This window comes from Dipodomys merriami, unplaced genomic scaffold (genome assembly GCF_024711535.1).
Source record: "Dipodomys merriami isolate MVZ:Mamm:240054 unplaced genomic scaffold, mDipMer1.0.p SCAF_625, whole genome shotgun sequence".
Taxonomy (NCBI): Eukaryota; Metazoa; Chordata; class Mammalia; order Rodentia; family Heteromyidae; genus Dipodomys; species Dipodomys merriami.
Window position 1 is genome coordinate 609,872 of NW_027206208.1, and position 14,682 is coordinate 624,553.

At 38.4% G+C, this 14,682-nt stretch overlaps 1 protein-coding gene across 1 annotated transcript in view; it reads right to left on the reverse strand.

The window, feature by feature from the left end:
* LOC138815131 (cyclic AMP-dependent transcription factor ATF-6 alpha-like) overlaps positions 1–13,495 on the reverse strand; it is a 142,644-nt gene extending 129,149 nt beyond the window's left edge. Inside the window, exons 1-3 of the mRNA XM_070004390.1 lie at positions 13,466–13,495; positions 12,175–12,360; positions 10,881–10,972 (exon numbers count right to left, since the gene is read on the reverse strand). Coding sequence (XP_069860491.1) covers positions 10,881–10,972; positions 12,175–12,360; positions 13,466–13,495 — 308 coding nt within the window. The remainder of the gene's footprint in view (positions 1–10,880; positions 10,973–12,174; positions 12,361–13,465) is intronic.
* Positions 13,496–14,682: the final 1,187 nt, after the last annotated feature.

A 14,682-nucleotide genomic window follows, 5' to 3' on the forward strand; every position in this document is an offset into this window, starting at 1 on the left:
AAGTGGTAGAGCCCTAGCCTTGAGCTGAAGAGCTGAGGGACAGTGCTCAGGCCCAGAGTTCAGGCCCCAGGAAGGGACCCAAAAAATAAAATAAAATAAAATAAAATAAAATGAGAAATAGCAAATATTTCACAAGGTTTTTCTCAGACTCAAATCAGAAAACAGATGTGAACATGCTTTGAAAAGCTCATAGAGTGGCACAGAGCAGTTAGTGATACAGCTGTCTTCTTACTTGTCCATTTCAAGCTGTTCACAGCATATCAACTGCAGTGATCCTTTTAACTCTAGGTCAGTTATTATCTCATTCCATGGCTCCAGTCCTTCACATGGTTCCCCATTTCTCTCATAGTATAAGTTCCAAATCTTTAAAATAAGCCCTTCACTTCACTCTGCTTCTCAGACATTCTCTCTCCTTTTGTTAGTGCAGCCAAATCAATCTCCTTGCTTTTCCTTGAAAATGCAAGGCATACTTCATCCTAGGACCCCTGCAGTGATTGTTACCTTAGCCAGGTGGGCTTTCCCCCAGATTGTTAACCCCTCACACCTCCTTCAAGTCTTGTCTCAAACACCCGTGAAACAATGATCATAGTAAAAAACTGTTAGTGCTTACTACATGAGAGAAACAATACTCTAAGGTACAGGCATGGGCAATGAATTTCTGAGGAGGATCTCATTAGCTCAGGAAATAAGAGCAAGAATTGACAAACAGGATTACATAAAATTTAAAGGCATCTGCACAGAAAAAAAAATCAACAAGGCAAAGAAATGGTCTACAGAATGGGAAAAATAATCTTTGTCAGCTACTCATCTGGACAGGGGATTAATATCTAGATTATATAAAGAACTCAAAAATTTGGGGCTGGGAAGGTAGCTCAGTGGTAGAGCGCTTGCCTTGCATGCCTGAGGCCCTGGGTTCGATTCCTCAGCACCACATAAGCAAAAAGAAAAAAAAAGCCGGAAGTGGTGCTGTGGCTCAAGTGGTAGAGCACTAGCCTTGAGCTGAAGATCTGAGGGACACCACTCAGGCCCAGAGTTCAGGCCCCACGACCAGACCCAAAAAAAATTAAAAAAAAAAAAAAAGAACTCAAAAATTTAACAAAAAGAGTATATTAGTTGAACCAATAAATGAGTAGACTGAACAGAAATTTTTCAAGTAAAGAAATGCAAGAGGAGAATAAATATATGAAAAATGTTCAATATATTAACCTCCAGTTTGAAAATCCAAACTATGTTAAGATATTATCTCAACTGAGTCAAAAATCACAAGCATCAAGAAAACACAAAACAACCAATGTTGGTAAGGATGGAGATGGGGGAAGAACCTTTATTCACTACTGGAGGAAATATAAATTAAAGCAACCACTATGGAAGTAACTATGAAGGCTCCTCAAATGAAGAAAAATCAAGAACTCTAGTCTATAAGCTTGTCTTAGTAACAGTTAAAATCCAGTACCAACTTGCAGATCATGTGAGTGAATTACATTGAAAATGTGTTCTCCAACCCAAGCCACCCCAGGTAACTTACTCTCTGGAGGTAAAAAGGAGCTGACTCTAGTGAGCCTTGCCCAATTCACAGATTCACAGATTTTTTTTTTTTAAAGCAACATAATGACGGTTGTTGCTGTTTTAAGAGTTTAAGCTCTGTGGGGCTGGGAAGGTGGCTCAGTGGTAGATCACTTGCCTTGCATGCCTGAGACCCTGGGTTCGATTCCTCAGCACCACATAAGCAGAAAAAAAAAGCCGGAAGTGGCGCTGTGGCTCAAGTGGTAGAGTGCTAGCCTTGAGCTGAAGAGTTGAGGGACAGCACCCAGGCCCAGAGTTCAGGAACTATGACCAGAGCCGCCCCCCCCTCCAAAAAAAAGAGTTTAAGCTTTGTAATGGTAAGGTAAGTGATAACCACTACATTTTTTGGGGTTGATAACATCAATGAGTTAATGTTTAATATAAAAAGTTTGTATATGAACAACTGTGTCGTGTCTCTCTTTTGAGATAGGTACTCTGTGATTCTAAATGTCAAAAAATAGAAATATTAATTTGATTACAATCTCTTTTTCTGTCAAACGTATATCACAGCCAACTCATAAAATAAATATTTTTGCTGGGTGACAGCGGCTCATGCCTATAATCTAAACTACTTAGGAGGCTGAAATCTGAGGACTGCAGTTCAAAGCCAGCCTGGGCAGGAAAATCTGTAAAGCTCTTATCCCCAATTAACCACCAGAAAACTGGAAGTGGAGCTGTGACTCAAAGTGGTAGAGCCCTAGCCTTTAGGAAAAGAGCACAGGGACAGCAACCAGGACTGGAGTTCATAGCCCATGACAGAACAAGAGTGTGTGTGTGTGTGTGTGTGTGTGTGTGTGTGTGTGTGTGTGTGTGTGTGTGTGTGTGTGTGTGTGTGTGTGTGTGTGTGTGTGTGTGTGTGTGTGTGTGTGTGTGTGTGTGTGTGTGTGTGTGTGTGTGTGTGTGTGTGTGTGTGTGTGTGTGTGTGTGTGTGTGTGTGTGTGTGTGTGTGTGTGTAAATGTTCATAGCCCACGACAGAACAAGTGTGTGTGTGTGTGTGTGTGTAAATGAGAGAATGGTCAGAGTTACAGGATATAGTCAGCCCACGACAGAACAAGTGTGTGTGTGTGTGTGTGTGTGTAAATGAGAAAATGGGCAGAGTTACAGGATATTGTCCTATTATCTCTATAAAGATCAACTTCTTTTTCTATCTTTGAGTGACTATTGTTCTTTTAATAGTTAAAAACAAGTTCCAAAGACAAACTGTGAATGTTAGATCTTCTACATATTAGCTAGACCTTCATTTTCCCCTATAAAATGAGGATAAAAATACCTATCTTATAGCACTAGAGGATCAGTGAATTCACATAGTTTGATCAGACTAGTACTTGGTGCATAATTGCTTGATAAATAATACAATAAACAAAGAACATTAGCTACCTTTACAACCAGTCACAGGTGATATGAACATATGGTTAGCCTAGATTATTCCAGAACTAATAATCTTTGAGTTTTTAATGCATCTTCTTTTCCTACAACTGCTTATTTCCATTTCTCTCATTTCTTACCTTACAAAGAAAAAATATGACGGAAGGAAAAATGAAAGTGAGTAATGCTGCTTTAATGAGAATTCTAGTAGAAGGGCTAAGACAGAAAGTCTTATAAAAGATTCAGATTATCTGTGCACTCCCTAATTCTAGTTCCTTAAAAGTTATAGATTATGATAAATTGACTTTGGACATATTAATGCCCATTTATATTCAGAAAACTTAGTAACAAAAAGTTATAGTACCTACCCACAATCATATTGACATTAGCAAAAACATAATTAGAAACCATTGCTTACTGAGATGACAATACAACTCAAATCTGGAGACAAAATAACACAAACTGACAAAGAAATCAACAATGTGGGGAGGAGTGTATTCAGACATTTAAAAGCCTCAAAATTATCCTATACTTCCTTAATATTAGGTTAGACCTTCACTTTCTACAAAGTTGAGCTGTTTATTCCTTATTATGTATGTTTTGGAAAGTTTTCAAAGCATGATTCTACATAGATCACTAAATACTACAAGTGGCAATTGAGACATCTATTTTTAGACAAACCACCCATTCACTGGTTATTGTTTTATGCTGACTAAGATGTGTGGTCTGAAAAAAATATCCAAGTACTCAACTTAACTCTGACAGTAGCTTTCTCATTTGGACTAGTTTCTCACTAATCTTCTCTGGCAAGATAGAAAGCAGAAGTTACCCTCACAGTATCTACTTCTAGCTTTGAAAAGGACACAAGTGACTTACTCATGATAAAGGAGAAATTAGCAAGAAATGTAGGTTTCCAATTTCAAATGCTTTACATTTCACTATAATAACTGAATTAGTAGGTTGGTCCCTGTCCCGTCAGTCCCAGTGCTCCGGCCGAGCTGGTCCGTCGCAGGGATAGGTAAGCAAGTAACATGTGATAAAATTATTGTGACATTTTTAGAAACCTCTCTGTATACAATTCACATGACAGCTCAAACAATAGCAAATCTTCAGTAGTTTTCCATGCTCTCAAAACTGAGCTCTGCACTTGGTTGCATTCCTTTAAGGAGCTATTGTTTAGAACATTTACAGGGGCTATAAGAGAGAACCAATTACTCTATACAGACATTTTTGATGAACGTGAATAAATTAAACTGTCTTGGAAAAGGTCTGGCCTTGGCTCCGCTTACCTCCCTGCAATCCCTATTTCACTAACACCTGGTACGTAAATGTATTTCTTCAGCTTATGTGTCACTTTGATAAATGTGGAAAGTACTTGTAGCCAAGAATTAGAATTAGATTTCCTTTAAAAGTCTGGCTGAACAAAAACCTTGTATATTTGGTGGTTTGAATTCTGACATGTAAGTGATATAGTCACTTTTAACCTGCAGCCAATAATGATATCATACAATGAAATGTGCACAAGTGAATAGAGAAAAAAAATTGGAACCAGATTTAGGGACAATCTCATCTTAGGATAATAAGCTAGAATTCTTCCTGTAAATTAAAAAAAAAGCTAACAAACTTAAGAGAATTCTGAGACAGAGACATTTTATGTCTAACCACTTCCAGACAACTCAAACTCAATGCCATATTCTCTGTGGTTACCTCTTCCTTAAAGCAGTCTCCTAAGAAAACCACATAGCAGCTGGCCCTTTAGTGATATGGTTCATTCTTCCTCATCCATGGCTGATGTCTCCAAATATATACACAGACTCCAGACCTAGTGAAGGCACTTCTCCTAACCTAAAACAAGCTAAAAAAGCACCCTCAACTTCCAACACTTGTTAATATTTTTTTAATAATATAGCATAAGTAAAGCCTCTTTGGAGCTCGGAGATAGTGACTCATACCTGTAAGAATCCTAGCTACTCCAGAGGCTGAGATCTGAGGATGGCAGTTCAAAGCCCACCCAGGCAAAAAGCTGGAAATGGAGCTATGGCTAAAAGCTCAGAGACAGTGCCCAGATTCTGAGTTCAAGCCCCAAGACTGGCACAAAAAAAAAAAAAAAAAAGGCCTCCTTGGAATGTTAGTTTACTATTTGCATAAAAAGAGGAATATAATAACTTTTGAAATGGAAATGGGGCTCATAAAAAGTGCCTATGTAGAATGCAGTCATAAAATTCAATGCATATGCTACAACATTGAGGGAAGGGTAGAGTTGAGAGGGATGGAGGAAAATGAAAGGAGTGACACTGATCAAGATACATTGTATTCATAAACTGCTTTGTTGAATGGCAATTCCTTTGTACAACTAAAGATAATTTATTCTAAAAAAGTATCCTATGTGACAGAAGTTCCATCACATATGCTGAGGTTCCTATGCTATTCAAAACAAAGGTCTGTGAAAATTCTGAAGTTCACAGGACAAATTTAAATATAGAGGTATCTGTCTATAGATAGAATACAATTTTCCTTCTTACATTGTCTTCTAATTTAATGGATGTTTTTATAATTTCTATAGAGGCTAATATACAGAAAGAAATACAAAATCAACACAGAGTAGCTTTTTAACACCAAACAGATTAGGAAATGTTTGTTTAAAAACGAATTTCTTGAGCTGGGAATCTGGCTTAGTGGTAGAGTGCTTGCCTAGCATACATGAAGCCCTGGGTTCGATTCCTCAGTACCATATAAACAGAAAAAGCCTGAAGTGGCCCTGTGGCTCAAGTGATAGAGTGGAGCTTTGAGCAAAAGAAGCTCAGTGACAGTACCCAGGCCCTGATTTCAAGCCCCAGGGCAAGGAAGGAAGGAAGGAAGGAAGGAAGGAAGGAAGGAAGGAAGGAAGGAAGGAAGAAAGGGAGGGAGGGAGGGAGGGAGGGAGGGAGGGAGGGAGGGAGGGAGGGAGGGAGGGAGGGAAGGAAGGAAGGAAGGAGAGGAAGAAAGACAAATTTCTTAGCCAGGCACCAGGTGGTTCATGCCCTTAATCGTAGCTACTTAGGAGGCTGAGATCTGACAATTGTGGTTCAAAGCTAGACAAGGCAGAAAAGTCTGTAAGACTCTTATCTCCAATAAACCACCCCCCCCAAAAAAAAAGCTGGAAATGGAGTTGTGGCTCAAGTCATAGAGCACTAGCCTTGAGCAAAAGAAGCTCTGAGATAGTGCCCAGGCTCTGAGTTCAAGCCCCAGGACCAGCACACATATACACACAACAAACTCTCCGATTCATGCTGCCAGAATACCTAAGTAGGTGCCAGCTGGCTTTTCTTTTTTTATGATGCTATTGTGGTATTGATTTCTCATAGTTGAACCAATAATGAAAGCGGTTCACATGTTAGTCTTGGAAATTTGTTAAGGCTACAAGTTTTGGGTATCCTCATGGCTTCAGCATTTCTCTTATAAACAAGATAATCTTGATTTTTGCTTTTCCCCCTCTATTGTGACAATCTTTGCTTCTTACTATTTTATTTTGTTGTATTTATTTGTTTGTTTGTCTGTTTATTTTTGCTGGTACTGAGGCTTGAACCCATGGTCACAATGCTCTCCTTTCAGCTTTTTTGGTCAAGGCTGGCACTCTATCACTTGAGCCACACCTCCACTTTCAGTTCTTTGGTGGTTAATTGATGATAAAAGAGTCTCCTGGGCTTTTCTCCCCAGGTTGCCTTTGAACTGTGAACTCAGATTCCAGTCTCCTGAGTAGACAGGATTATAGGTGTGAGCTACCAATGCCACCAGGCATCGCTGAAGACTTTTTTTCAGTCTTTTTTATTATTATTATCTTTAAGTAGTTGTACAAAGGAGTTGTCATTCAACAAGCAGTTTATGAATATAATGCTTCTTAATCTATGTTCAGTCTTTTTTTCATCCAAATTGACTCAAAAAGTGCTTATAAGGAGGCCTTAGATCAAATGTGAGGAACTAAAAGTACACAATTTTACAGCAATGAGAAAAGAATATGTAATGTATATAACTGAGGATGAACTAAATTATCTCTATAGAACAAAATCAGTAAATCAACATGATCTGGGATTTCACAGCCAAGATGTATAAAAAAAAAAATCTAACAACAGTATGAAGCAAAACTTCAATAAGTAAAAGAAAATATCTTACTTAACTGATGAAAAGCAGCTGACTAAAAATATACCAAAAATATCAGTGAATAAGGCCAGAATGGTGGCTCATAACTGAAATCCTAACTACTCAAAAGGTAGATATTAGAAGGATTACAGTTCAAGGCCATCCTAGTGTAGAGAGCGGCGAGAGGCCGCACCTGGAAGATGGCGCCGGCTTCCGCCCTCCGCCTTCCCGATGGCGAGTGCTCTCTGTGGTAAACAACTCCTTATATGGCTAAGGCAAAGAATCTGGCTTGCTTCCGCGCACCTGAACCTATTGGTGGTTCCCACGTGGCGTATCAGGGTTGGCTACCCAGCTACTTAAGGCTTTGGGGAATTCTCCCCGGGGTGGGGGTCAGAAGATTACTCAAAGGTCCTGAATAAACTGCAGAGAGAAGAGTTCGGTGTCGCATCTTCCTTGCTGGTCGAGGCGGGTAGCGACATCCTAGACAAAAGGTTAGTGAGATTCCCATTTCAACAAGTAGTTCTGGCAGTATGTACTTATGGCCCCTACTACTTAGGAGGCCTTAGAAAGAAGAATTGCTCTAAGAGGACTCCCCTAGGCAAAAATTCAAGACTCTACTTGAAAAATAACTAAAGCATAGAAAGGGCTAGGGCCATGGCTCAAGTGGTTCAGTTCCAACCAAGCAAATGAAAAACGTTTAGTTCAAATCCAAGCATAACCCCCAAAAGGAGTATCAGCGAGGGTCTTCAAATCATAAAACTGAAAACTTGACTGACAAAAGGAAAGTGTTCCAGTTTAAGAATGGTGTATGTCACAGAGTTATGACGAGTGAGCTGGTGGGCCTTCCGGGGTCTCCCAAGCACACTTGGGGAACTAACCCAGAAAGAGTAAGCAGAGGCAGGTGACGAGGCAAGTCTATGCCCATGCCAATGGACAGAACGGCTTCAAGCTCAGAAATACACCATTGAGCTGTAGTTCTAAACCAGTGTTCCTGGCAGATGTGGAGTGGTAGGATTTGAGGGACACAAGATTAAAGCAGAGAAGAAAACCAGTCACTTACTACTAGTTTATTTGGGCAAAGAATGATCAGAGTCTCTGTGAGGGCTGAGTGTATGGTGATGGAAAGGAAAGAATCGATTTGGGAAAGATTTATTAAGTAAAATACATGGAACTTTGTTGAAGACTGAAAGTTAGAAGAAAAAAAAACAAAAAAAAATGGAGACAGCAAATATCCTAATTCTAGCTTGGGTATGCACACACCAAATGGGCCAAGCACTGTGGAATTAATGCTAGTGAGGAGGGGGCAGGGGAAGGGAGTAAATTTAATTCAGTCTCACTGGATAGGAGGGTGAAGGTATGAATCTTCTGCAGGGGTAGATTTGCTACAAAGTGTGAGTTTAGATGCCCTCATTTGTATGAGCTTTGTTGAGAAACAGGAGAGCCCCACTTGTAAGTACACAAGACTACTACTTCTGTGGGCTAGGGATGCAGTGGTAGAAGGTTTTGTCTAGCATGTGTTGTTGGAACTGGGTCAAAATTAAACAATAGGGTTCTAATTAATTAGACCAAAGGAGGAGAAAATTTAACTGGGACAAACAAATCCCAGGTACAGACCCTAGGAATGGAATAAGACTGATCTGACATTTACTGAAACTTGAAAAGTGAGTAAAAATAGGTCCAACAGTCTGCAAGGCTAACCACTGATGTCCTGTTTCTGTGTTATGCTTGCTTGCTCAGCATATATGCTAAAATATGGGACTTGACCACCTGTGAGTGACCTCTGTAGTTCTTGCCTTTAAATCCCCTGAGCTACTTGAGTTTGGGGCTATTCTTCACTGTCCCAATGTGGGGGAAATGGTGTACATAAGGTTCAAAAGTAGCAATTAAAATTAGTAAATATATGCAGAGGATGGCAAGAGAGTTAGTTGTGCATAAATTACTAGATGCATACTTAATACATGCAAGTGGTTTTATAGCAACCACAAACAATAGGATTTTTGTCAAGATTATAAATAATTTTTAACTTAATTTTACTGTAAAGATGCTATACAGAGGGGTTACAGTTACATGAGTAAGGTAATGAGTACACTTCTTGTCGAGCATTGTTATCCCCTCCTTTTTCTCCTACAATCATTTCCCACCCCCACCTCCCCCATAATTTTTAAAGAGAAATAAAACTAAAGACATAACTATTCATCAGAGATGAAGAGTTATTCATTCACACTACAAATGCTTATTAAGTTACTACCATGTGACAGAGATTATTCTACACCACTTACCCTAACCTGATCATTACACATTGCACACATGTATTGAAATCCGACAAAATTAGTAGTAGTGACACTCGGGTTCGAACTCAAGGTATGAGCTTATGCTTGCTAAGCATCCATAAGTCACACCTTCAGACTCTCCCTAGCTCTCAGAGCACATGATTTTCCAAGAACTTCTGCAAATCCTCTTCACTCTGGCTTCAAAAAATCATTTTCCTATTCTGTCCCTAACAGGGACAAGTATCTTTTTGTGAGTATTACTGCTCATGCTGATGTTTCCAGATTCTCAGGAATCTCTTTTCCCTACTTGTTCTCCTTGGATAACCTCATCCACTCCACTATAACTGTCTGTCCATTTGTCTCTCTACAATGGTAATCCCAGTTATCCAATCAGTGTCATGAAGTTGCCAAACTAAAAATAAATACCACTGTCTTTCATTGTAAAACTAGCCATGTTTATGTTTGCTACCTTAGATAACAGTATGACCACTGAGTCCATCAAGATAGAAATTTGGAATTGTTTTCTAATTTCTCTTTTATCTTCCTCATATCCTATATCATACTAATAACAAATCCCAGAGACTACACCAGAGATGTACCCTGAGATAGCTGATCCTTGACAACCACAGTCCAAATAGGACTTTCATCAATTAAGTGTCAAGGGTCTTCAAATGTCTCTGTCAATGGTTTCTCCCCAGTCCAGTCCATTCTCAACATAACCCTCACAGTCATCCTCATTTATACAAAGCTGATTTTGTTAACCACTACCTAAAAACATAGGGATGCATCACTGTACAAAATAGCATAGGCTCTTTATTATTTGGTCCTACATATATCCTGGACCATATATACATTCTAGCCTCAGGCAGACACTTTCTATGTATAAGATATACTGAATTTTTCCAGTTTTTTTTCTGAAAATACCATGTCATTTTATAATGGTGCTTCTAAATATACTGTTCTCCCAATTTGAAACACTGTTCTTGTTCTTTCTACCTAGCAGCCAGGTATCCCACTTTAAGTTTCCATTTCCTCCTTGGGGATTTCCCTTATCACTCAATCATTCAACAAAAAACTACCAATCTGACATGAATCGTCACATTAAGAAATTAATACTCTGCTTTACAGTCTTTCAATGTTCTGTTCAGATTGCCATTACTATACTCATCATATTATACCACAGTCATCCTTTCATACATCTCTTTCCTGCTGAAGGAAAAAATCTCTTCATAGATCTAGGATCCTGACTTTGTACAAAACAAGTCAGTTTCCTTCTTGTTTGTAGCTAGAGTGAGGAATGAGTATTTAAAGTTTTAGCATTAGCTGGGAAGTTGGCTCAGTGGTAGAGTGCTTGCCTCACATGCACTGGGTTCAATTCCTCAGCACCACATAAGCAGAAAAAAAAAAGCCGGAAGTGGTGCTGTGGCTCAAGTGTTAGAGCGCTAGCCTTGAGCTGAAGAGCTGAGGGACAGTGCCCAGCTCAGAGTTCAGACCCCACAACTGGACCCCAAAAAAAAAAAAAAATTTTTAGCATTAGTATCTAAAACAAATACCTATTCACTTACCTCATGGGTCTATAGTTCAGTACTATAAATGCCAATACAATCATCACACAGACAGCTCTTCGTTTTGGACTAGGGACTTTAAGTCTCTGGTTCTAGAAAAAAGAAATGACCATAAGAAATTCAATTAAATAACACATTAATCTTACAAAAAGCAACGCCTATGATAGGTTTCTTTTCTTCTTTACCAATTATACAAATGCCTTTTCTAAAATAAAGAAAACTCCAAGCTGAGGAAATAGTACTTTTTAAAACACTAGAGTCTTCTATTTTCCAGGGAGAAAAGGAAAGAAATAGAAAAGAAAGTATATAACAAAACACAGCTGCCTACGGACAGAAAGAATGATTTTTTAAGTAAACATTTTCATTCAGCATTATTGTCTTTTTCTTTAAAGTCATTCAGTCAGAAAAGAGAGTACTAATGTAATAAGTTAGGAAAAAAACAAAATAGCTGGGCACCAATGTCTCATACTTATAATTCTAACTACTTAGGATGCTGAAATCTGGAGGATCTTAGTTTAAGGCCAGCCAAGGGGCAGAATAATCTGAGAGATACCATCTCCAATTACCTAGCAAAAAGCTGGGCTGGATTCATGGCTCTAATGGCAGAGTACCTTCTGAGCAAGCAAACTGGACTGAGTTTAAAAGCTGCTAGCAAAAGGAAAGAAGGAAGAAAAGGGAGGGGAAAGAGAAGGGAAGAGAAAGGGGAAGGAGAAGAGGAAAGGGTAGGGAAAAGAAAAGGGAAGGAGAAAGGAAAGGAGAAGGAGAAAGGGAAGGAGAAGGGAAAAAGAAAGGGGAAGGGGAAGGGAAAAAGAAAGGAGAAGGGAAAAAAGAAAGGAGAAGAAGACAGAAAGGAGAAAGAAGGGGAAGGAGAAGGGGAAGGGGAAGGGGAAAAAGAAAGGGAAGGAGAAAGGGAAGGGGAAGGAGAAAGGGAAGAAAAAGGGAATGGAGAAAGGGAAAAGGAAAGGAAGGAAAGAAAAGAAAAAAATCCAAGAAGAGAGGACAACTTCTGTTCATAGATTGGGAGGTACAATTCAAAATAGTCACCTTTCAGCTGAGGATAGCTAAATGTTAGAGTACTTGCCTAGCATGTATGAGGCCCAGCACCATGGGAAAAAAAAATCTTCAGAAGATTATCTTTCAAACATTTTTCCTTCACTACAATGTTTTTGAAGTAATGCTATTCTCATTTTCTTAACTCTATTGTTTCACACAATTCATAACTTTATCAATTTTCTATCAGGCAAAAAAAAATTTTTTTGAAACTATCTCTGCCAGCTGGAGCAGTAACACTCACCTCCAATACAACTTCATCCAGCTGCCGCTTCAGTGACCCGTTCTCCTTCTTCAGCTGCTCGTTCTCTGAGAGGGCAGCCTTTAACCTTGCCTCTAACCCCAGCATGTATTCCTTCTTCTTCTTGCGAGATTGACAAGCAGACTCTCTGTTTTTTATCATCCGTTGCTGTCTCCTTAGTACAGCCATCTACAAAAAGTTATAGCGAATCTAAATATTCTGGCTTTAGAGTTTGATTAAAGTAGATCAGAATGATTTCTACAATTATTCCTTGTTCATTTATATATGTGATAGGTTATTTTAAAACAAATTTTAAGATATACTGCTCAAACTAAGTAAACAAAATGATTAAATAAGATTTTCTAAAATTTAAATATTTAATTTCTTTTGTTGTTTTCTGACATTTGCTTATTTATTTATTTATTGAGAGAACTGGGGCTTGAACTCAGAATCTGGACTGGAGCTTGGCTTGCTTGCTGATGCCTGACACACCTCTAGTCCTAACTTTTGCTAGTTAATTGGAGAGTGAGTCTCACAGACTCTGCCCAGTCTAGCTTTGAACTATGATCCTTCCAGTCTTAGCATCCTATATAGCTAGTATTACTGGTATAAGCCACTGGTATCCAGAACAGGCTTATTTATTGATCATCTAATATTCCCACTAGAAACTCCCTCAGAAAGTACCTTTATACATACATATATATATTCATATATATACATACATATATATTCATATAATAACATATATACACACGTGTGTTTATACATGTTTATATACATATGTATACATATATGTATATACATATACATACATATATAATGTATACAATGTATAGATATATATGTATAATATATATATATATATATATTTGTAAGATCCCCACAGATGCCTAACTTTGCAAATGTTCAAGTCTCTTGTATAAATTGGCTTCTATAAATTGGTATCTACTCTCCTCCTTCCATATACTGTAAGTCATCTCTAAACTACTGGTGGCACATGCCTGTAATCACAGTACTAAGAAGGCAGAGGTAGAAGAGCTGTTTGAGACTAGCCTGGGCTACATAGTGAGACCATGCCTCAGGGGGAAAAAATAAAAATAAAATAAATGCCATATAAATAATTACATACACCATATGGCTTAGGGAATGACAGCAAGGAAAAAAGTCTAGACACATACAGTACAAATTACATTTGTACTGTCTCAGTTGGTTGAGTCCATAAATGCAAAAACCCATGGATTCAGAGTACCAACTATATTGGCACCTTTGATCAGCCTCTTTGGCCCTAATTTACCTGACTATGCTCCAGAACCACATATCCCATTACTTATAAGACCATGTTTGCTCATAGAATCACTATCACTAATCTAGTATGTGCAAATCAAACACCTCTTCCTCTATCTAGAGCTTTACGAGCACTCAACCACTAAGCCACATTCCTAGCCCTACCTTCACTGTTATTGAAAATGCCAGTATCCATAAGTAATAGTAGAGGATGGAAGTACACCAAGTACTAAAAAAAAAAAAAAAAAAGAGGTTCCCAGATGGAAGAGTTTGAACTAAAAATTAGATAAAAAGGCAACCTTACTTTAAAGACTAATTAATCTACAGAATTTGGGTAGGTTTATAGATGGCACACCATTTAATAAATTTCAAACAAGGATTAGGCATTTCTATAAACAATAAAAGCACCTGCACATTATACAGCATTAAAGTTTCAAAGGCTGTCAATACACATGCCTCATACCAAAAAATTGGAAACCACCTGTAGTCAAATATTCTTCATTTTTCCATATGAAAAATCTATTATAACAGTTCTGAAAATACTCAGTATTACCAATAAAAACAGAAGGTAAAGAGTGTACAAATATATGAAAGTCTCAGGAGTCAAAAAGGGGGGGAGGCACTCCAACTTTATATCTCTATATCTCAGCAAGGTATCTTCAGCTATCTAAACATAAAATAGTTAAAAATCTATACTTCCACATAAACATATACACTGTACAGTGTTTGGTGTTGGTGGATTAATCTATAATTCTTTTTAATACCTAATGTGCAACAAAATGGCAACATATTATATTCATTATCTTCATATTTTGTAGTATATTTCATTAGTTGAAGCTTGTTGAAGTTACTATAGTCTTCAAGATTTCTTAAAGTAAACTTTATCACTGAATCTACTATGAAAAAGAGAGGCCAATATTGACTCCCAACACAGTGGTACTAACACAACATAATTTTCTTTTGTTTGTGTGTGTGTGTGTGTGTGTGTGTGTGCGCGCGCGCGCGCGCGTGTGTGTGCATGCGCGCCAGGACAGTGTCCCTTAAGTCTTTTGCTCAAGGCTAGTGCTATACCACTTGAGCCATACCATAATTTTCTTTTGTTTGGGGAATGGGGGGGGCGGAGTGGGGGGCGGCCAGGGCACTGTCCCTTAACTCTTTTGCTCAAGGCTAGTGCTATACCACTTGAGCCATACCTCCACTTCCAGTTTGGGGGTGGTTAATCAGAGA